The 23,827-nt window shown below is 41.7% G+C and overlaps 1 protein-coding gene across 1 annotated transcript in view; it reads right to left on the bottom strand.

Annotated features, from left to right (window-relative positions):
* The window catches only part of cacna1aa (calcium channel, voltage-dependent, P/Q type, alpha 1A subunit, a), a 145,441-nt gene that overhangs the window by 18,194 nt on the left and 103,420 nt on the right, over nucleotides 1-23,827 (bottom strand). The window contains exons 39-43 of the mRNA XM_041778582.1: nucleotides 13,849-13,963; nucleotides 13,295-13,399; nucleotides 10,627-10,730; nucleotides 5,760-5,875; nucleotides 5,527-5,659 (exon numbers count right to left, since the gene is read on the bottom strand). Of these exons, the coding sequence (XP_041634516.1) occupies nucleotides 5,527-5,659; nucleotides 5,760-5,875; nucleotides 10,627-10,730; nucleotides 13,295-13,399; nucleotides 13,849-13,963 (573 nt within the window). The remainder of the gene's footprint in view (nucleotides 1-5,526; nucleotides 5,660-5,759; nucleotides 5,876-10,626; nucleotides 10,731-13,294; nucleotides 13,400-13,848; nucleotides 13,964-23,827) is intronic.

Genomic DNA, 23,827 nt, shown 5'->3' with positions numbered 1-23,827 from the left:
TGTTGCCTCTGTTGACCCATTATTGCCATTACTAACCCCACTTTACCACTTTTTACTCCCAATTTTTCCCATTTTAACCACATTTCACCGTTTGATATGCCTGATTTTTGTAGTTTAACCAATTTCTGCCAACATCTACCTATTTTGTTCTTTCTCAGTTAACCCTTTGTTGCCGATTTATAACAATTTTTCATCCCATTTCACCCAATTTCCACCAATTTTGCAAATTTGAAGCCATTTCAGACACATTTTAACTCCCTTTTACCACTATATATGCCCATTTTTGCCACTTAAACCCATTTATGACATTTTTATCTAATTTTTGCCACTTACGACCCATTTCTGCTACTTTTAAAATTGAACTTCACCACCCATGCAACTTGTTTTTTGCCATTATTAACCCATTTTAGCCATTTTTATATAATTTTTATTCTTTTTAAGACAAAAAGGATTTACATTTTTAAGAAGGCTTTTTACTATCCACATGAATAAATAAAGATATTTGCGTCTTTGATAAGTGTGGTTATTATTCAGGTCAAATAAAATATGGATATCACAGCTTAACTTCACAATGGATCATTATTTGCTGACCTCCATGGACCCCAAGTTTGGCTGGGTGCCAGAAAGCTCTCCCATTTATCCCCCTTTATGGACAGCCTTGTCTGCACATGACTGTTCTTAATTGTGCATGGCTGTGTTCTGGGGTCCCTGGGCTCTGGCACCTTTATTTTGGGGGTCGAGATCTGAAAAGGTTGAGAACCACTGCACTAAACAACATGCAAGAGTGCGTGTACAAAATGACTCACTGTCCTTTTAGGAGTTTATGTTTAATTTCTTTGCCTGTGTAGGCAGATATTTGATAGCATAAGCTGCAGATGACTTTGACTGTCTGTGGCCTTTTTAAAAGGGAGATGAAATATTCAAAAAGGTTGCAGTGTCATTATTTTACTAAGTAGTACGCATCTGTTCCCCACTAAAGCAGCTGAACTACAGTAAATCCAAAGGCACATAACTGTACAAGATTAATGCAATTAAAAAAAAGACCCATGTGTTTATTTTGGACCTAAATTGATTTGGAAGAATGTATTATTGCCGACAGCCCTTATCATAATAACTTGTTATTTTGGAGCCAGTAAACTTTTAGTGACATGGATTTGAGTAACCACAGCAAAAAAGGAGTAAGCAACAAGTCAGACCTTTGCTAATATGATCTCTTCCAACCAAAGCAGACGAGGAACACAGAAAATGGGGGAATAGAGAGAGAGTGGAAAGATGAGAATGCTGCTCACTTGGTTGTTGCCTGGGAGGCGGGGCATGGAAGCGGCCCTGCCATGGCCTTCCATTGGTGGAAAGTGCTCAGTATCGGAGTAACCATCCTGCCCCATCTCTCTCATCTCTACCGTCTGCAAACAGAGCAGGAGAGCAGGAGATGGCTGCCATGAAAACTGAGGGGGGAGCAGGGTGGGACAGTTTGTTATCCAAAGAAAGCAGAGAACTGAGGCTCTCAGAGAGCACAGAGCGGTTAGTGGGAAAATCTGAGTGACTGTGTGTGAAGAGGGGCTTTCTGGTCTTTGTATGTTGTTAAATATTTTTAATTGTGCAATGGATGAAAACAAGGGGTTGATGGTTTGGTGTTACATGGGTAAGATCAGAAGAAAACTCCAAATAAAATCATCTTCTTGGTCTAAAAATGTTGCTAACCAATGCAGGAACTCTTTGTTTAACAGCATGTCAGTCTTGTTTAGGGAGGATAATTTGAAGAGAAACCAATGACTGTGTATTAAGATGGACAGAGACTCTGTTGAAGCCAGAGTACTCCCATGACAGGTGGTGGCCTTTGACTGTGAATAAACATGGATGTTGTCTTAGTGACAGTACTGGTTTGGGTCTTGTGAATTCCATCTGTGGTAGTCACCATGTTGGAGATGCCGTCTTAGCCTAACTTAGCTCCAGACAAAGAGGTGGAAGAGGTAGGGACTATAGAAAAATATTTTCTCTACCAGGCAATTCACATGATTATTTCTTCTGTAAAAATAGGTATTTATGAATGGAAGTGTATGCAACATCCTGGGCTTCTGCAGACAGCCTCTAGCAGACACTCCAAGAACTGCAGAATTTTGCATCTCCCCTTTGACCATTGCTTGCCGTTGAGATATTGCACTGGTAACATCATTTAGAGTCAAGACATGCCCTGAAGGGACCTGGTCAGTGGACCCATAGAATGAATGCCACTCCCCTGCTAACTGCAGCATTGCCAAACTTAATAAAACAGCTAAAGCTGGTTCTGAGTTAATTTCAGCCAAGTCTGGTTCTATTTTGATAACTAAATCTTTTGGCTTCACCTTCAGGCACTTTCTTTGACCATCTTAATGCACAGTCCATTGGAGAAAAACTGTCATCCAAAGAAAATCCAGAATCATATAACTGGTCACCAGGTTTAGGTGCTGATAAAATCACTACTTCATTGGATTACAACAGCATACACTTTGCATGCAAATCTGCTAAAACGTCATGTTTGTCAATGGCAGCTAGGGCTTCTGGTTTGAGCTTATCACCTCAGAGTACATCAAGGTTTCTACTAGCTGACAGTTAGTTAATAATGAAGGAAATTAATTTATTTAAACTAAACATGCTTTAAAAATGCACTATTTGCTACCTCATTTTCATCTCCTTTAAGGTATTAGTTTGTAGTCTGTGTTCACTGATTTTCCTCTTAATCATCTCATTGTAGGCTTCATTCAAACTAGTTTGAATGAAGCCACTCTCTTCTATCAAACTGAGTTTAAACGTCTCCAGACCTCTGTCGGTGGATATGGAGAGGTGACTCTGAGACAGAGCCGACGGGTCCAGAGACCTGTCGGGCCCTGCAGGAGGTCTACAAGCAGAGAGGTTTAATATGATGATATCCTGAAGACAGAGGCAAGAAAGACTCTGAATGAAATGTGGAAAAGACAGTGGAAGAAAATTCATTAAGATAGAGAGACATGTTTGAGAGATGAGGCTAGCTGGAGAAAATGATGCTCAGAATCGATGCAAAAGAGGTCAAACCAAATCAGTAACGAAGGGATGACTCCTGAGTCCAAAAACCTTAAGCTGCTCTGTCATCATGGTCTGACAGCAGTATATGCCTCTGCAGAAAGTCAGAAAATCTAAACCTTTGTTTGCTTTCACCACAAAGTTTTTTGCAGATTTGTGTCTCGAGTTTAAACATTGGATTTGTAAAGGCTGCACTTTTAAGGGCATATGTACTCAGAGACAATAAACATCATAAACTATGGCCATGGTACCATATTGTTAATGTTCAGGCTTTTTTCCTGCCTGTGCAGATTATTTTTCCAGCTTAGATCTAAATGAACCAGAAGTTCAGCTTCACAAAAATAACAACTGAGTGAAGATGTCATTACCACAGTCATAGATCACATGTTTTTATGAACAGTTTGGAGATTGAATGGCGCTGAGGCAAAGAATTGTGGGTCTTCTTCTTTTCTTTGCTTTTGTAAAGGATACTCCGGTGTATCTACTGCAAAATGAGATGATGAGGGAAGCTTTTAAAGACTTCAGACCCCCCTTATCATGGCCGCCGCACAAAATATACCTCTGAGTTAGGAACCTAAGCAGCAGGGCCGTTTCTCGCTTTGTCGGGGCCCTGTGCAAGATGCTGACTAGGGGGCCCCTAGTCTGCCAAACTACATGACAAACTGCAGTCCTGATAACCTCTGGTGGTGTTTATTTTAGGCCTATAAAGTACACTATAAACCTAATAAAGTAATCTTAAAGTAATGTTACATGGAAATATCTGAGACATAGCAGTCATCTGCACAACAACACACTCAGTTTATCATGGCGGCTTATTTTATTGTTTTATTATTTTATTTATTTATTTTTAAGCATGTAAGGGATAAAGACAGGCATTTTAAATCCTCCTCAGATGAGAATGAACACTCAGCTTTGGAGCCCCCTGGTGGCTTGTGGGGCCCTTTGCATTTACATAGTCTAGCAAGAAATGGCCCTGCTAAGCAGAGAAGGCTGTTCAGAGGAACTCTTAAACCAAAGTCTGGAGGATTCTAGCAGCGGCTTCTAGTGGGGGACTGAGCGGCAGAGGCTGCAGACAGCAGCAGCAGAGCCCCTTATGTCTTTCCTGCTCTGCTGTCTTCATTAATAATTATTTTTATTAAATCAGCACGGCTACACGTTGATTTACTAATATTACATCACAGTTTTCTTTAAATGGAAAATTATGACACAGTAGGAGAGAAACATTTTTAAAGGGGACATATTTTACCCTTTTAAGACAAGTTTATATTGGTCTCAGAGGTCCCAAAAACATGCCTGTATAGTTTGTTGCTGAAAAAAAACAAACAAAAAAAACGATAGAACATTTGTATGTCTACAAACCCCTCTGTTTCAGCCCTACTCAGAATGAGCTGTTTCTGTGTCTGTGGCTTTAAATGTTACTGAGCTGTCTGACTCCGCCCCTCTCAGGAAATGGATGTGGCTCAATAGATGTGGCTCTCCTGATCCTCCTCTAAACTGACAACTGAGAGGAGGATCAGGAGAGGAGGGACTTTCTTCCAAGCAGGGGGGGCCAACCGAACTTGGGGGTGGAGCTAACTCCAAACATGACATCATGAGGGGAAAAAATCTGAGAACAGCTTGTATTATCAAAGATTTTCTGAAAGGTGGAGAAAGAGAGGGGGGAGGGAATGGATTTTTCTGGTTCTTGAGGGAGTTGTGGACAGGCCAGGGACAAAAATTTTTTTAGAAAAGCCTGAAAAAGTGATTTTTGCATAATATGTCCCCTTTAAAATGTTGGAATCAGCACCTGCAGGGCGTGGACACCTCTCCGACACGTAGCGTATTTAGGTGATATCATTCTTCGCCATCAGCTGACTGTGAGAGAACCTCCAGGTTTATAACACAAACACAGGTGTCTCTTTGTGTCTCATCATGCCTTTTCATTTATAAAGCTGTGAACAAGCTGCGCTGCCATCATGTGTTACTTTTATGTCTATTGCTGTGTGTTTTCCATTCATATTACACTGGATAAGTCTGACTTTCTAAAATTATGCCTGCTCCAAAAGTTACACCTATAAACAGAGCTGGAGCACAAGGTATAACTTCCAGTTCTAAATTGGACATATTACGCCCAGCTAGTGCACTCTGAGTATTAATCATGTGATCTGATCGGCATCATTTCTGACATTTTGGATTATTTTAATAAATATCAGCTGCTGACAAGTCAGGGCATCCCTACCTCAGGTCTTTATTGAGGAAGTGTCTCAACTTTTAATGGAGATTTAAAGGATGTCTGTAACAGGATGAGGGTCGTCATTCATTTTCCCATTTTAACGTCCTCAGTGGTTCTTTGGGAGTTCATTTGGTGACGATGACATGAGAGTCAGGACAAATGTTGAATGGACTAAGTGTTTGAATACTTGCTCACACAAACGTAGTGTATCTATTCTTTGTCTCTGTGCGTGTTTGTGTCTGTGTCGTCCTGAGAGTGCGTTAGTCTGAGCTTTCTACCTGAGAATTGCTCATGCTTCCCAGGCCATCCTCAGGGTGTCCCTCAGGACTCCAGCTGCCCACCTTCTGGGACATCTCCTGAGCACGTGCTGTCACCCATGATTGGCTCTCCGGGATCCCGCCCCCCACTGGCCTGTAGCACACAAACAAACACGACAGCAAAGACATGATGTTGTCGTCACCTGCTTGGCCTCCATGCCCTGTACAGTTAACCATGCAAACGTCAAACTCACAGGCTGTTAGCCGTCTCTGTCGTCGCAGGTGGAGGCAGGGCGTTGTTAAGTCCTGGTCCCCCGTCCTGGGCGGGGGAAGGTGGCTCCACGCGCTGAAACAGTAATGGCGTTCGATTCTGTGTGAGATATACAACATGGCCGTCGCCAGCTATCAGGCAGACTGACAGGGAAATGGAGGGAGAAGGAGCAGAGCAGGAACAGAGGACATGTCGAGAAGCAGAGCGAGGCAGAAGAAGTAATGCAGGAGGAAGACATGAGTGGGAGATGGGAAGACTCAGAGTGCATTCTGGGACCTGGAGACCCTCTGAGGTGTCCAGGTCCAGATCTCAAACCGATTCATAAGGAAGTAACAAACACTCTGAGCTTCATCTGATTGGTTTAAAAGCAGAAAAAGAGGAAAAAATATGAGACATGACAGAGAATTTGGATAAATTAGGGAGGTACACAGGAGTGGCCTCGATCAAAGGAAGGATGGTCATCATGGAGGATAAACACTGCAACAATCCTGCAGAGGGGAACATAGCAGGTGAAATGCATGATGGGAAAAAGCCTACATTCATTTCAGTCAATTATCAGGAGTGAGAACTACCAAAGAATGGTGATAAACTTGGCCTTAATGCAAGATGGGTGAAAAACCAACCTCTAATGTTGGTGTAATGCTGCCGAGGGAAAAACCTTCATTTCTGAGTCAGTTTTGGGGAAACTCAGAATTAATTCATTATTATCGGTGTGGGAAGGTAAGAGTTTGAAAATTTAATTTGGGGCTTTTAAGCCTTTACTTGGATAGGACTGTGGATAAAGTTTGTAACTGGGGAGAGAGTAGAAAATGACATGCAGGAAATGAGCCACAGGCTGGGTTTGAACCTCAGCTACCTACATAGAGGACAACATTCTCAGTGGTCATAGGCCACAATCACCAGGCTGCTCTTACCCCAGAGCTTATAAAGGAAATGACCAGTCTATTAGTAGTTTTTTGGATAAGTACAACCATTTACTCGGCCATACATACTGGATGAAGGTTTGAATGTACAATAATACTTCACATTATACAGCAGATCAAACGTTTTGGGCCCAGTCCATGTTTTTTTTTGTGCATTTTGCCCTTTTATGCAGATTGAATCGGTGTTTTAGGTCAGGGGTTCCCAAACTTTTCAGCCCGTAACCCCCAAAATAACATTATAAGAGAAAGGGGACCCCCACCTTCCCTTGAGGGGGATAAAGTACACAACTTTGTACAAAGCATCATGTATAAAACTTGCATTGTAGGTAGTTTTTAGAACTTTTACACACATTTAAGCACAGATATTTCTAGACGTCTATGTTTATATTTTAAATTGAACTCTTTTTAACAATATTTTTACAATAATACATAAAATGTAAGATTTTAACTTAAATTAAATTTCTCTTTGTCTTTTGGAAAGCATCTTGCAACCCCCTTTCACTGTCTTGCAACCCCCACTTTGGGAACCACTGTTTTAAGTTACAGAAATGCACCTAATCTCCAATTCTGCTTTTTTCATGGACAGGGTCTCCAGGTGCAGTCAGGGAGTGGAGGGTTTTTGATCTGGGGACCTTAGAATTTCATCTCTGCTTTTTGCAGATGATATGGTACTGTTGGTGTCTTCTGCGGGGGGACCTCCAGCAGGCACTGGGGCGGTTTGCAGCTGAGTGTGACGTAGTCAGGATAAGGGTCGCCACCTCCAAGTCTGAGGCCACGGTTCTCTGCCAGAAAATGGATTGCTCCTGGGTGTGGAGGGTGTCTTTGCTTCAAGTGAAGGGGTTCAAGTATCTCTGGGTCTTGTTCTTAAAGGAAAGTAGAATGGACTGAAAAATTGATAGGCAGATTGGTGCAGTATTGGAAGTATTGCAAATGTGCTTGGCCATTGTGATAAAGAGGGAGTTGAGCTGCGAGGCAAGGCTCTCACATCCAACCATCATCTACAGTCATGAGCTCTGGGTAATAACCAAGAGAGGCTGCAGGTTCAAACAGTGTTTGATTTCACTGGGTGTTTTTAATTTGAATAAAATGTATGCTTATATCGGTATGGCTTAGATGAAAGTGGAAATATCTGCATATCTAATGTTGTGCTGCCCTTGTCATTTTGAGACATTTCTGTTTCCTCTCCCTTGTTGAGAGCCTAAAATGATGAACAAAATTCAGATTTTTGACCGCATATATGATAAAATGTCAGAAACATTTTTGAGTACGGCTGTAGTTTTTTTTCCCAAGGCAGCGGTGTCTGATGATCCATATAGACTGAGAGATGAGATAGAAAATGTTTCAGGAAGCATTTGAGAGAAACTGACTGAGAGGATGCAGAGCATCCCTTTATGTGGTCCAAGGTAAACCTCTCACTGACCTTAAAATACCAGTTCTCATCAGATATTATGACATGAAAGTGTTCTTTCTTTTAACAAGGGACAGTTTGTTTAATAAAGTGCTGCAAAACCAGAATACAAAATTAACTGTCCCAGGTTACAAGCATGGGGATGGGGAGTGAGAAGGTTCATTTTCTTTACAGGCAATCAAGGCACTGCAAAAAGTCAAATCTTAGTCAATGTGTTGGTCTAATTTCTAGTAAAATATATCTTTACACTTTATATATGCCACATTCATCCAACAAGCCTAGATTAATGTCTCATTTCAATGTACAGGAAGCAAAAAATAAGGTTGGAATTCTTTGTAAGAGGTAAAAATATCTGCTTAAGCAGCAAACAGTGAAATGAGATGTACTAGCTCAATTAACAACACGCTCAAGTACATTTTTTACTAACTACTAACGATACAAGCCAGCTTTTTCCTTTTTATGTCTTAAAATAATATATGTATCTGAGCATGTCTGGTAAATGACGGTTATAACAAACAGGCACGGTTTTAGTTATTTGGAGGCCCCTGGTAAAGACCAACCAGGCCCTTTTCCCTTTTCCATTTCACTACAAGCAATCATAGCAAGTGAACAAAATATCCAAAAGCATCTATATCCTGGTAGCAAAGCCAGAGAACTACAGGATGTACTCAAATAAGAAACATAAATACTCAACATGGGCTGCACAGTGGCACAGGGGTTAGCCTCACAGCCCGCTCAGGGCCTTTCTGTTTGCATGTTCTCCACAGTGCATATGTGGGTTCTCTCCAGGTACAAATAAAAACATGCTCGTTAGGTTAATTGGTGACTCTAAATTGGCCGTAGGTGTGAGTGTGAGCGTGCCTGGTTGTCTGTCTCTATATGTCAGCCCAGCGATTGACTGGCAACCAGTCCAGGGTGTACCCCGCCTCTTGCCCAATAATGGCTGGGATGGCTCCATGCCCCCCCGCGATCCCCAACGGGATAAGCGGTATAGAAAATGGATTGATGGAAATACTCAACATCAGCTCTGAAAACGCATCATAACTGATCATAGCATCTTGTCAGACCAGATGGAACATATAAAAAGACAAAATACCCTATGTGCTCAGTAATGGTGCGGAATCTATCATTCTGCCATAAATCACACAGGTTTTTAACTGCATTTTATCACACATTAGTCTACCAAGTCATTGTTTCAATATAGGATCTACCAACCTTTTTTTCTTGATATTAAGACTTTTTTGAAGGTCTTTGACTTTGCTGATGTCTTCAGAAGTCTGAACTAAGAGGGTAGCAGCACCCATTTAACACTATTCTCCCATATTTAGTCACAACCATGCTTTCAATTGAAATGGAGATGTACCTTTAACTGAATAAACCTTGTGGTGGAAGAAACCATGGTAATGTGTCGTTCACAAATGAGCCTTTTATACGGGCTGGGTTTTTATATGGAACGCAGAAGCTGGCTGCTGGAGAGCCAGTTTCCCTTCTTACATTTTTGTTATTATCTGATCCACATTTCAAAAGCCAAACTGGTCCCAAATGATGGGAGCCAAAAGATCGGCTCTTATCACTGAGCTGAGACCAATGGTCAGGATTTTGAAAAAGTGACAGATTTCCCATCTCACCAAGCGAGGCTGGACCAACATCAGCTGTGGAAACACACAAGATCAGCGTCAAACACTGCTGACCAAAACTGGACTATTTTGTGGAAACGGACCAAAAGCAAACATCACCTGACTGTACTCCTGCAGGCTTTAGACAGAGACATTCATGTCTGCTGCTGTCTGTGAGCTTTCAAACTTTTTGCCTTTGCATGTCACTATTTTTATGACTCAAAAATTGCACACAACTTCTTTGTCCCCATTTGAACTTGACGTCATCTACAACAGCCTATCATGACTGCATCTTTTGGCCTTTTGGAGCACACGACCCCCTCTCCTTACGCTAAAACTGCCTGTAATGGTAGGTGCAATGAGATATTTTGACCAGATATTAGATGACTATTCTGGCTTAGGTTTGAGTTTTTGCAGTGCACGGGAAAGAGTCAAGCTCAGGAAAAGGAGCTCCTGTGATGTTAAGGTTTTTGGCTGTGACAACACTTCTGCCTGTGTAACACACCTAACATTTTACAGGAATAATCTACCATTCTGCTGGTGCAAATGAATGAGCACTTTAAATTTGGATAAAAGCTTTCATTCCTCTGGCTCTGTACGAGATCAGTTCTAAAATCCATGTGGAAGGAAGAAGTTATACATTTTCACCAGCAGATGGCAGCACTGGTTGTGGTGTTGGAAGGGAGCAGTGCATATCAGAGTGGAGTTTCTTCAAACACAAAAATACCACTTTGAGGTGACTTAATTAGGATTCCTGGATGTGGACAAGTGTTGGCACAGCCCTGGATTACATGAATGGGATTACAGCCCGGCAGCCTGGATTTCAGTGCGTCAGTCTGCCTTACACTTTAAAGGTCTGGATGCAAATAGTTTTGAGTGTTGTTCTCTTGTAGACAGCAGTACCTGCTCGTCCCGGAGTGCCTGTGAGCGCTTGATTTTGCTCTGCCGGTAGTACTCCATGATCATCATGGCAGCGTAGATTTTTCCCACTGTCAGGTCTGTCGCTGCTGAAAGAATGACAAGTTACCCTGCAAGATTAGACCTTTTGGTATGGACCCTGAGCGCGAGGAATGGCAGAAAGGGGTGAGGCTTCACGCATACACAAACACACTTTGACTGAAACGCACACAAACACTTTCACTCATGAACATTGAGCATTTAGTCTTTTCACAAACAGATTATTTTAACTCTATTTAAACTCTATATCACATTTATATCTGTTACAGTTAAATCTTATAGTCAAAGCATCTCATTTTAAAATCAAGGAAACATAATTCAGCCGCTCCGGGAATCTGCAATCATGTGATTGCAAGAATCAACATAAACTTATAATTTAAGTGATGTAAAATTAAAAGAAAATATATAAATAAAATCTGTGATATCATCATCAACTTCTTTGGAATCGAGTGCAAATGCAATAATAAAAGCATGAAGTTTATTTCATAGCTTTTGTTATTTTGGTAGCAAATCACATGCATTTCACAATCTTCAGCATCCAGTGTTTTATGCAACTAGTGCATTAGCACACGTGCATTTTGTCTTAGTGTAATGACATTCAAAATAAAGAGTAATATCTATCAAATGGCGAGCCAGTAACTGTACACAGCTGACCGCCCCTGGAGTGAAAAGACGTCTATAGAGAGTTGATCTATAGTGAGGCACCCTCTGATTTCAGGCACACGCAGGTGAAGTGTCAGGGTTGGGGGCTGGTGGACAGACTGACCTGCTGGTGGTGGGTGTTTCTGTGAATCCTGAAAACAGGAGGCGTGTTTGTGTGGATGCATGTGCGTGTTTGCTTTGTCATTGTGTTGTTTGTCCCATGCAGCCTGAGCTTTAACAGTGGCCTTGTTAACACCCAGTATCAACATACATCCTGAGTCATCTGATCCTAAAACATGGATATACACATGGACGTCATCACCCACTGGTTTCTGAGGCAGACTTCTGAAGCCAATTGGTGGTGGCTATCATACTGGACATTTTAATTAGTCTGCCTAGAGACAGGCAGAGATAGATAAAGAAGTGAGCCACTCAGACCAAATCAGAGTTATGAGCCAGGCAGCAAACACGTTCATTTCTGTTGTAAAAAACAACCTTTTTGAACAAGTGTGTATTTGAAGTCTGGGGCTTCTGCAGCTAGCCTAAAGTGGAGACTTAAGGAACTCGAGCTTTTTTGGTATCTGCACATTGGCTTCATTTTTCAACACTGGCTGACTTCTAATTTCCTGTCTGGGGTTATCAATCTTGTTTAGCAAGTCCAGAGCTGAAATCAAACTTTGCAGAGCCAATGGACTTGCCAGATTCCATGTCCTTTGCTTCTCTGACTTTATCTGTATAGATGTACACTTTTGTATCTATAATCTCATATGACATATGTTGCACTTTTACTTAATGTGTTGTAACTGTTAACTTGTGTTCAATAAGAAAAAAAAAAAAAAGGTAGCTCCATCTTGCAAAGCTGAAACACCTGTTCCCAGTCAGAGAATGACTGGACCAATCAGCATCGTTTGAGGAGAAAGACACAGTAGGTACAGGTGTGCTTTAGTTGAAGTGACTACAAGCCTGTAAACAATGGTGGCTGTTGACGCGAAGTTAGCATGGATGCAGCTACAGAGGCAGAATTGCTCTTGGCCTAGCTCAGCTGTTAGTGAAGTCCCATTTACATGAAAATAGCTGCCTTTGAGCATAAGTTATGTAGGTTCTTCCCCATGGAAGGGCTAACATCATGTGTCTTGTTGTTCTGCTTGGCCTGTCATGAATATGACAGGCTAAGCATTCACCTAATCATCTCCTGAGTTTTTTTAAAAGTTTTTTTCCCTTCCCAAACACCATTTATGGACTTTCACGAAGATGGATGTAAAATATATCCCATGCCATGCATATGTCAAACAGTCTCGGTCCAAAATAGACGCAGCGCGGATCCTGGATGATGCAAAGAAGAGTGGTGCTTTTTGCATGCACTGAAGAGCGACTGCTGCGCATGCTGTGGAATCCCAAATACTGACTAGAGAGGGCACTTTTTGCTACAGAGTTCGTGGCATGACCAGAATGCAGAGCTCACGAATCCTGTAGAAATCACAGGCCAGAGGAAATCTAAGATGTAAATTTTCTCAGCTCTTGTGTGTGCCTCTGGCCACTCTGAAGGACTGTCTGTTTTCTATATCAAGTCCAATAATGGCGTTGACACCAACCCGCAACTCTTTTTGATTTAAAACTTCTCTGCTCTGTCTTGTGAAAATCTTTGGCTTAATTGAGGAAAGTTCTGAAGACAAGCTTTTGTGTAAAGTGTTAAGACTGATCATATCAGATCAGAGAAAGCATGTTAATACCAGGTGTAAACAAGATCAGAGCCTTTTGTCTCCTCATCTCCACAGAACTATGTTGTGCAGTATGTGGGTGTATGTGAGGTGGTGTGCCAGCTGTATCAGAGGGTGCAGCAGTGACAGAGACTGGCTGAGAGAAGCGGTTCCTCGGGTGGCGTGAAGAGAAACATCGTTGGAGCACTGGGCGGCACAGGGCGACTGCATCCAAGGCCACAATGCTGCGCCTGCACCCATACTCTGCAACTTACACTTGTGCGGTGTCACCAGCAAATCCAGAGTCTTCTGGGACAGATTGGGCCAGATTGCCATCATCTCCTTCCTCAGCTCTGCATCCATCTGGTGCTTGTCCACGCCTATGCACAGACACACACACACAGCGTACACAAACATCCGTGTCCGAGTGTGGGGACACATTTAAATTCAGATGCAAATGTAGAGAGAATAAGCAAGTAAGCACACAGACCATCCACACCCATTCAGATTGATAGAAAGGTTTAAGAGGACACACAAACATGAAAACAGAGATACACAGAAGAGATATAAATTGGTACAGAGGTCATTTTAACAGCAACGATCAATCAACACCACCACAGGACCAAACTAATCTCTGAGCCTTATTTCTGGATCACCAAACAACAAATCTGATATACTGCCATAAAAGCATTGCAAGTTTGCTAAAGTAGCAGAAGCTTCAAGTAGAGTCGACAGTTTCTGGATTCTAGCAGACACTATAATGGGAATAAGAAAAAGTAGACAAATCCAGGTGAGAATTAAAGCAAAGAAAGTAAAAGAGGCCCCAAACCTTCCACAATCTTGGCGATCTTGATGTCCAGGGCTGTACGGATCAGGGCCATGAGGGTGGAGTTAAAGTGGACTGTGTTGTCGTCCGCCACAGGCAGATCCATACGAAGGAGTCTCTGTGGGAGAGCCAATTGGTGTGGGCAGTGAGGAAACCAGGAAGTAAGTGGGATATTTGTGGAACCTCCAGATGACAAGGGGGAATCAAGAGGAAGGGGGGAGGAGGGGTTCTGGGTAAGGGAGGGTGAGGGAGCTTTGCATAGCATCTGCAGTGGCTCTGACTCTGTCTGCCTGTAAGTTATAACTCAAACATGACACCCTCATATTGTTTTTATTCTAAACCCTTTTGCAGTGTGAAAAACCTGTGAGTGCAAAGGCGTTAATAAGAGATGCCCCAAGAATGCTTTTTGCTGCTGATACTGATCATCTATGATAGAGATCGACCAACAATACAGCTCTTCTTTTAAGTGTTTAGGTATGTCAGCTGGTTTATGAGTTGGCCAGTATACTTACCCTTGTAGTATACTAAGATTTCCTACAGGTGGCAGTATAACCTGATAAATATAGCAAAAAAGTCATCCTTATATATTCATATTTATCAGTTGACATCTCAACTGAACCCTCCAGTATATTTCTGGGTAAAACAGCTGGTTTGAACTCCTAATCCTCCATGATGTGTACAGTCACACTCATATACGGCTCGCAGGTCCTGCTGGAGAACCTGCGGCTTTATAAAACTGTCCTGCTCTACCTTGTCTTTACCAGTATGGTAGACCACAGCTCTGGTAATGTCACCCAACTTTTCACCTTTTTTGTCATATGGCATTGCACTGCTTAATGGGTTAGGGTGTCTCAGTAGGGTGATTGTCTCAGTACAGATGGCTGCAGAGGCTTTGTGTTGCAGCAAGGAGTTTCACACTTTTAGCACTGCACCTTGTGCCGCTGTTATAAATGGTGGGAGAGTCATGCTCAAACCTCTTGTTGCGACATGCTTTTGATGCTCACTACAGAAAACACTGTCCTGCTCCTGGTCTGAAACTTCAAACCTGAACCATCTCCAAATAACTGAGCCTGAGTTTTCCTCTATGCCAGCGAGCTCCTTATCTCCTGTGCTGCTCTCGTCCTTTTCTGCATCCATGTTGTCTCATTCGCTGCATACGGGTATTGTTGTTGTGAATGAGCAGGGGGAGGGGTGTGTTTATATGTTTCGAGAGCAGGAGCAGGATGATGGGGGACAGACATTAACGGAAGAAACATAAAGTGTTATTTTAACATTATCGATATTAAAGATGTACTATATCTCGTTTTACAATACACCGATATATTTAAAAAACTCTATATATCACCCAGCTCTACTAGTGTTTGAAGACTTTCAGCTCCCCCAGCCTTGACCATACAGCTTGACCTGGGGTCTTGAAGTTACTTAGGCACCATCCACACAGAGACAAATTCAGGAGTTTAAACAGAAGTTATTTTTGTCGTATCTGCGTTTCATCCACACGGAAACAGCATTTTAGGAGGCTGTAAACGCTACTTTATGAAACCAGGTCCCTGTAAACACCATTTTGTCTCCGTGTGGACAGCCAACCGCATCTTTCTTGAAACGATTGTGTCACACATAGCATAACCGACTTATGCTGCATGCGCTGTCAAACCAAAACAACAATGGTGGATTACAGGGTCGTGTTTGTGCTGCAGAAGCTACTGAGCTTATTATGGCTTTGACAGCAAAATCTGATGCTCCTTTACCACCACCGAGAACAGCGGACACCAGACGTTCTTAAATCCACTGTGGAGAACAATCAGAAGGGCAACCAGGAGAAAGTTTGTGGCAGTTTTCTGTAACCTTCCTCTCTCTTTGGTGCATTTCCGTGGCAGCGTTATAGCGCCACTTACAGGCTTGGCATATATACTACGCCATTTTCAGTCGTTTTCTGTGGTTCCATGCGTATATGGACATTTCCTGAAGCGATCACATGCTTACAGAAAACTTTTTCAAAGCAAAACGAAAATATATTGTTTTTGTCTCCAGGTGGACAGGGCCTTAACCATCCTCAGAATCTGTGAAGACACAAAAATATTAGAAATTTCCTTAACAGATCAGAGGAGGACTGACCTGCAGCAGCACCAGACGGGTTGACAGAGTTTTTGTCAAGACTGGTGTTGAAGGTGCTACTTTTCAGTTAAATTTGATCAACAACACTGTTTTGCTTCATACTTACCAGCTGGAAATTCAAGTCCTTTTTTAAAGTACATAAACAGTGCTTCTCTTAGCGGCAGCTTCAGAGTACTAACTTTTTAAAAATTCTTTCAGTATGACTTGGATGAAAAAAGTCATTTTAATCTAGAGGCATTAATTCCCATCTACTGATCATATTTCAGTGAAAATCAGCTGACAATAACGGGTTCCTAATCAACCGGGGCATCTCCAGAGTAAATTAAGATTTTTTCTTTCTCTTCTTTTCCCTTTAACTGGAATAGATTATTTTATCACCTACATTTTTAGAGAGGTACATGGGCCGTCAAAGGACCTCACAGGTTGTTTTGATCTTTGCAAAGATAAAACTTAAGGACAGATGGAGTAGCAGCAACTTTGATGCAGAGCTCCCCCTAGAGGTTTGGAGGTTCACAGTGAAAACCACAAAGACCGGATGATAAACCAATAAAGCAAAAACAACTAAGGGAGCAGTCTAAGGAAAGGAAACACTGGTTTTTGTTTATTGGTTTCATCCTTTAAGGTCCTGTTGGTTTTTGATAGAAACAGACTTTACAAAGACACACACCAACTCACAGATGCCAGAGTGAAGTTAGTGTGTGTTTGGTGACAGGATACGGCGACAACCCGCACATGCAGCATATCATGCCTCCCCCATATCCGGCTTAAGTGTCCCTCCTTTAATCCATCCATTAAAACTTTTTAAAGCCTTTATTCCACCCCCAAACCCTTCTTGCACATCTCACCCCCATGCAGCATGCAATGCACACGCAATATGCCTCACAGGACAAGCAGCTGCGCAGCCGTACACAGAGAGCATCCTCTGCTGGCAACATTACAATGAGTTTGTGAGTTGTGCCTGTTATTGAAGGAAATAAGAAACTAGTAGAGGATGGGGCTAGGCCGAAGTGATAGAGCAGCTAGCTCTATCGCAGTTTTCTGATGTCTCATGTGGAAATGGTTGGAGATTTAGAGGGTTAATAGGTGAGAGAGAGCAGCGTTCTGTGGGAAATAAGAAGAAACCAAAGAAAAAGGCCTCCATGGAAAAGTTGACTTGATGGTAAGAGTTTTGTAGGAATATGTTGGAAGTATGAGGGGCGATAATACTTTTTCTGCTGGGATATATTAAGAGGGGAAGTTTAAGGTGAAGAGATGATACCGAGGGACAAAAATCAAGAATAGGTTATGATCAAGAGGAAAAGCAACCATAAAAAGGACAAAGAAAAAAAGAAGAGAATCCAAGAAAAGGAAAGAAACATCACCATGGTGAGTCGGCTGTGTCTGTAAGAAAGCGGTCCTGCCTGAAGGCTCTGCTGTCTCTCTTCAGGACAGAGAAGATCAGAGGTAAAACGCAGTGGAGCTCTATGGGACATTGTTCTGTGGACGGGTTGGAAGGTCAAGTTAAGGTCTGGATTTATTTCATTGGCTAAGGGAAAGAGGGGAGGGGTGAAATATAAACATAGAAATGTGGCAACCTTCTGGAAAACTGATCCAGACATGATAATTAGTGGAGTTTTGCCTAAATCATGCATGTCAGATGTGTTAAGGTTGCTGGGCAGGGGGGCTGGGGGGTTTCTTTGAGTTCAGGGAGGAGGCTTTGAGGAAAAATTAATGAAAAGATGAGGAGCGAAAGAAAGCATGTAATGTAATGGTGGGATTAAATGAAACAGGATTCTAAGAGTAAAGGAGTTACAACTGGGTCAAATAGTACAATGATTTTCACATTAGGGATGGGCATTTCAAGTAAAATTACTATGAAAAAGTCAATGACATTAACTTGAATAAAATAAAAGATATCACCAATGACCAATTTTCTCACAGGTTGACTTGGAAAGTCATCTTAAAGATCATTATGTCTCTATTATCTAAAAATAAAAGATCTGAGCATTTAACTGAGTGGTCCAGTCTCGACACAACGGGACCATTTCAGAACGTCGCTGCAGCGGTCTGAACCAAGCAGTTACAGCTCAGATCTACTGTCTGATGATGTTGCCTGTGATTTAGTTCAGCAAATCGTGAAGAGGTGGTTTCATGGCAAAACCAGTAAAAACAGCTGCTAAGCCAAGTCCAACATACACGGGTTTAGACTGTTGTACAGGAAGTGGAGGTTCTTTTGTCCAAACTATGACCTGCGGTGAATCTACTGGAGCTTTGTCATTGCATTGCACAGCTGAGCTCTACTTGGTTTGACTCGGCACAGCAGCCCGGTGTGGCTGGGGACTCACTTTTCCACCGCAACTGAGCTACCAGTTTGAGGGTGTCCAGAGCTGATGAGGCAGCATTTTAGGTAGGGCTGTCAATATTTATCCACAGTCCCATTTGAATGTATTATTTTTTACAGATTTTGTATTATATTTGAATATTTATGCACATTTTTTATTTATATGAACGTAAAATGTTCAGTTGCTCTAATCACCATGTAGTTACACATTTGTCCACTAGAGGACCCTCCAATATTACATTACAAATTGCAATAAAGAAATAAAAGCAAAAGTAGTTAATGTTTATTTTCATGTACTATTTTAGTGCCACCTGCACCATTTAGAGGCCTTTAAGAGGTTTTTTTTTGGTATTGATGGTCAACTTTAAAACAAATTGTTTAGAAATTAAATGTCAAACAAAAAAAAATGAAACCGTGCCGCTTACAGCGGTGATGACTTCATGTTTATAATGAACAAAACATTTTAAAAAAATGTTACCTTGTCCCTACATGTTTTTACCTAAAAACACAGGGCGATGTTTTCTATATCAAGAGCAGAGTGGTTTTTGTTCACTATAGTCCTGCCGTGGAGAAAACCCTCTCTGCCCTGATGGAGATGCCCGGGATGCACAGGTAACGACTTGCCAGCTGGGACAGGAGAGGATACCTGGACCGAATGTTTTCCACCACGACAGTGGGTTTCTGTCAGTGGGCATTGCGGTTTCACTCTCGTACATATAGTAAAGCCTTGATTGCCAAATCACCACCAGCGTGTGCACCGCCTTAGTGATAAACATCCCCAAACATCCCCAATTGCGGCACCTCTGTGTTTTGGTGTGAAAACTATTGTTCATCATGTTACATGTCTTGACAAAACATTTGGTTCTTTCACCTACATATGGGTGAAGAAGAGGCCAAGGACAGAGGGGAGAGACTCGAGAATGATTTTAAATAGCAAAAATATTTAAAACACACGCCCGAATGGTAACTTCAGCTTTCTACTATTAATGACTTTTTAAATATTTGAATTATATTTGCACCCTGAAATTCGCTCCAACAGCCTTAGTTTTACGTCAATGATAAATAACTATGCTTCAGTAACCATCTGGCCATTTGCTCTACTCCAAAGTTTCTTCTTCTCCAATTAGTCATCCGGCAGGTATTTCAAAGTCTGGTACAGCAGTTGCTAGTGTTATAGTACTCAAGAATGGTTTTGGCCTTGAGACCAATCTAAAGACCACATTTTAAATGTCTTGGTCTTGTCTCAGCCTCAGACTGGCTAGATTTTCCATCAACACCAGTCAAAAACCACCACTGCTGTGCTATTCTTTGATGTCATTAGTGTGATAATAAGGAGAAGCCCTTGCTAAAACAACAAATAGCCTCAATTCATGTGTTATTTGATAAGATTTTAGATTTTTGCATGCTGGTTCTTTGAAAACAGAGTTAAAGACATTTGTCTTTGCTGTCAAATTTATTTAAAAGTAATCTGGAATGAAAGACAGAGTACTCTTTAACTGTTCAACTTTGTGATGATTTTTTCTTTAATTGATTTTCATAGTCCTGGTCCTGTCTCAGTCAAAAAGTCTTGGTCTTGACTTGGTCGAGTTGCACTCCAGTCTCAGGCACTTCTTGGTCTTGATAGTGTGGTCTTGACTACAACACTAGGGGTTGCTACTTAAACACGTCTGCAAGGCATCCTCGAATGACGACGAACTGCTATGACATCACTGCAATGCACCTGGAGGTGCGCCAGATATGGACCAGAGTGTGTGCTATAGAAATGCAAAGCTTGACTAGAAAGCCATTGATTTTCTCTGTTGCTGCTCAGATGTAGTATGTGGGATTTGAGGGTAACTCTTTATAGATTGCACTTATATTTTAAAGGTATCAAATGTTGGTACTATTTGGCCCAGTCTGCTGGAGAAGGAGAGGGAGGTTGGGGGAAGCGATGGTTAGTGATGGAGTGATCTCCTGTGCCTACAGGCTGAGTGGCCAGCTGTCCCCTGAGGCTCACAGTGATCGGCAAATGATGTCTCATGATGCTTTCAGGTTGATCACGAGGGTTGTTACATGACTATGTTGTGACATAAGGTGAATTTGCTGTTATCGCTGCATAACTCTGTTGATTGTGTCTGCTCTGGTTATTTAACAGACAGGGTGTTGGTGGTTATCGGCCATGCAGGAGGCAGGTGAGGGAGCGTGTATGCAGAGATGAAGGGGGGCTGGAAACAGAATAGAACTGCATTGACAACAGAACCAAAGGACAAAGAGAAGATTGGACTCGCAGATAGAAAAGGCTGCTTGGGGGGGCTTGGAGCTGCTACATGAAGGATAACAGAAAAAGAACAGCGTCCATATGACAACCAAAGGCTCTCTGAGGAAAACACACCACTGACACAAGCCCTTCTGCTCTCTCTACCATTAGGAAGAACACAGAACATCTATGTGTAGGATGATACAGCGATCAATCTGTGAATGTTTGCATGTGTCTGTGTTCTGCCCCATCCACAGGACGGGACGAGCCAGAGGACAGAAGTCTAGCGGACCTTCCAAGCCCTGCTGCACAAGTATGTGTCTGTGTAGGAGTGAGTTCAGCAGTCAGTACATTTACATGCACAGTTCCAGCTCGATTAGACTATTTAACTGGACTACTGTCCTATTCCCAGTACACAAGCACTGGGAGAGAACCGATTTAGTGATGGACATAAATCCCCCTTCATTAAACTTCCCTTCGGCTGTTAACTAGTGTTTACTAGTTTGTGGTTGAGGTTGCTAACAAGTTAAAAAGCAGCTAACAGATTGGTTGTCAAACTGAAAACATGGAGGTCTTTAGAGCTTTGTATGCCATACTTTTAGTACTTATACAATGCACACTGTCTCCCTAACATATGGTGATCTTTGAAGGCAGACAACACCGTGTCTTCTGCAATGCTTTGCATTTATGCTGGTCAACCTCCAGGTCAAAACCGAGAAAACTGAGGACCGTGTGCATACATGGGTCTGTCTGAGGTGAAATAAGAAAATCTCCATTCCACATTATTTGGTTCTTAATCCTTCATTTCCTCTTACGTAAAGATATGGAGGCAGGTCAACTGAGGGTCCATTCATTTCAATGGGAATCTATGATATCTAATGTGTCTGCCAGCTGCTTTCATGTTTAGTATCTCTGACTGGAGTCAGAGTTAATTTTAGGGCTGAAAGATTTGGGAAAAAAATCTTGTTGCGATTTTTTTCCCCAGCATTGCAATTGCAATTTGATATGTGATTATTTCTTAAGTTGCTCATATTATATTTTTTTACCAACAAACACAAGAAATAAATCATTCTATACAATAACTAACACAACATTAGATAAAACTAGAGCTGTAATTTTTTTTGAAAAATATCTAATCGTGATGATTTTCACTCAAATTGCAAATTGGACAGGAATTGATGTAATAAAGGGAGTTATAATTTTTATGCCATTCTCATATTTTATAAGAAAAACATACAAAAAAGTAGAGTTTTTGAGACTATTCTAAAAAATGTGCTTGTGAACGATTGCATGATCTGTAATGAATAACATCTCTGCAGCAAAAACAAAGTTTTAAATTGCTATTTTGACACAAAGTTCAGGTTGGAGAAATATTGAACCTTCTGTGATTTGAAAATTGCAGCAGGCCATATTGCGATTTAATCTAAATTTTGACTAATTTCCCAGCCCTAGTTAATTTAGACAACTATTTTGGATTTAGTCTTAGTATTTAGTCTTTAAATGCCTCTTAGTCCAGTTTAAGTCAATTAAAAGTCCTGACATTTTACTCTTTGAGTCAAAACATGTATTTTCTTACAACCACCTTTATTAGCCATATTGTAAAATTAATATAAATGTAGAATGACTGTATTAATGCACTATCTATACTTTAACTCATTTAAAACACACTGATAAAAACACTGCATGTCCACTGCACCTTTCTCTGTCATTCACTGCATGTCCAAGCAGGGCTCGACTTTTCATTCTATGTTACATAATATTAATAATATAAAGGGCACACTTGAAGTTCACTGCGAGGGGAGTAAACCTCACAAAAAAGTGAACATCTCTGCACAGGACACGAGGAGGTATCATCCTAAAATATATGAATACATACGTACAGACGTAAGTGAAAATGAGGGTGAGTCCAGCCTCCAAAATTCAATTTAGCATGCTTTCACTTTTAAAAGTCCAGTTTTAGTCAGTTCTCTGTGTGTGTAAATGCACTGAGTGTCTACATGTGTCGTGTTTGCCTAATCATGAAATAATTAAAATAAACTTGGAGAATTACATGATTCTGGCGTTACTGTCAGTGCTTATAATGTGCATGGTTATGTGGGATCACTGTGCAAACGAGCTGAGAAGGCCCCTCTTTTCATCCCCTCCTGTGGATAGACACCCCCGCCTAACCCGCTACGCTGGTTGTCTTTCTACCTCCACCCACCCACCGCACACCACCACACACTTCCACAACACCAAAGAGCCCACTCCCACTTCCACGAGAAGAAAAGGAAACAGAACCAAAGAAACCACAACACTAAATTTACATCACGTTCAGCGCTTCAGTCCCTGGCCCCTCCCCCCCTCCCTCCCAAACACCTATAGGACGCTCAGGTGAAGATGGGGTCCTTTCTGACCTTGTAGGCCACCCGTGCTGGGCACCTCTTCCCGAGGCCCAGTGGAGGACACATGTGCCTCAGCATGTCATACATATCCCTGCAACTGATCCTGCCACTGCATCATCATCAGCCAGTGCCATCAACCGGCCAATAAGAGCACAAAGAGGGAGAGAGGGAGATATTTAGAGCCAGAAGAGGGGCAAAATGGTCGAGAAGTTGAAAGAGAGTGTCTAAGATCAAAACAGAAAAGAAAGAAGAATAAAAAAAACCCCAAAAAGACAAAGTTATTGGGCTGATCTGGAGAGATGGTGGCCTTGTGGCTTCTCTAGGACCTACAGATGTCTCTGACAGTTCTAATGTCTAAAAAAAGAGGGAGTAAATGACAGGAAGAGGGGAGATAACAAGAGGAAAAGAAGGATTAAATGATCTCCTGTGTTACAAAGCAATACTGTGCAGTATGGGAAATGGCAACAAGATAGAAGACAGAAAACCTGGCATGGTCACAGGTAAAGAATGAGTAACTAACTGCTAGTTAACCAGGAATTCATGAGTAACTACCTGCTTTAAGTTAATGGGTACTTAATGATTACTTAACAATTACTCTTAGATAAGACAGGGCACCAGGGATTGCATTATTACCTAAAGAGGAGAAAAGCGGTTAAAAAGTCCATAGAACTGTGACGTCATGGTTCAGCATGGATCCAAAACACCATTATTCTCCATTTAATGAATAATTACTTATTATGTAGTTCTAAATTATGTTTAGATAAGGTGCTCAAATGTTGTTTAGTAATTAGACAACCAGTGTGCTTGTTTGATTGGCAAACAAAATCTCCCTTTTTTTCTGGTTTATGGTTCCACGCCTCTCCTGAAGTTGGAGTGACGCCCCCCTAGGGGAGACCTGCCTCACACTTTGAAATCCACTGTCATAAG

This window comes from Cheilinus undulatus, linkage group 21 (genome assembly GCF_018320785.1).
Source record: "Cheilinus undulatus linkage group 21, ASM1832078v1, whole genome shotgun sequence".
NCBI classification, from domain to species: Eukaryota; Metazoa; Chordata; class Actinopteri; order Labriformes; family Labridae; genus Cheilinus; species Cheilinus undulatus.
This window is presented reverse-complemented; position numbering and strand designations above follow the sequence as displayed.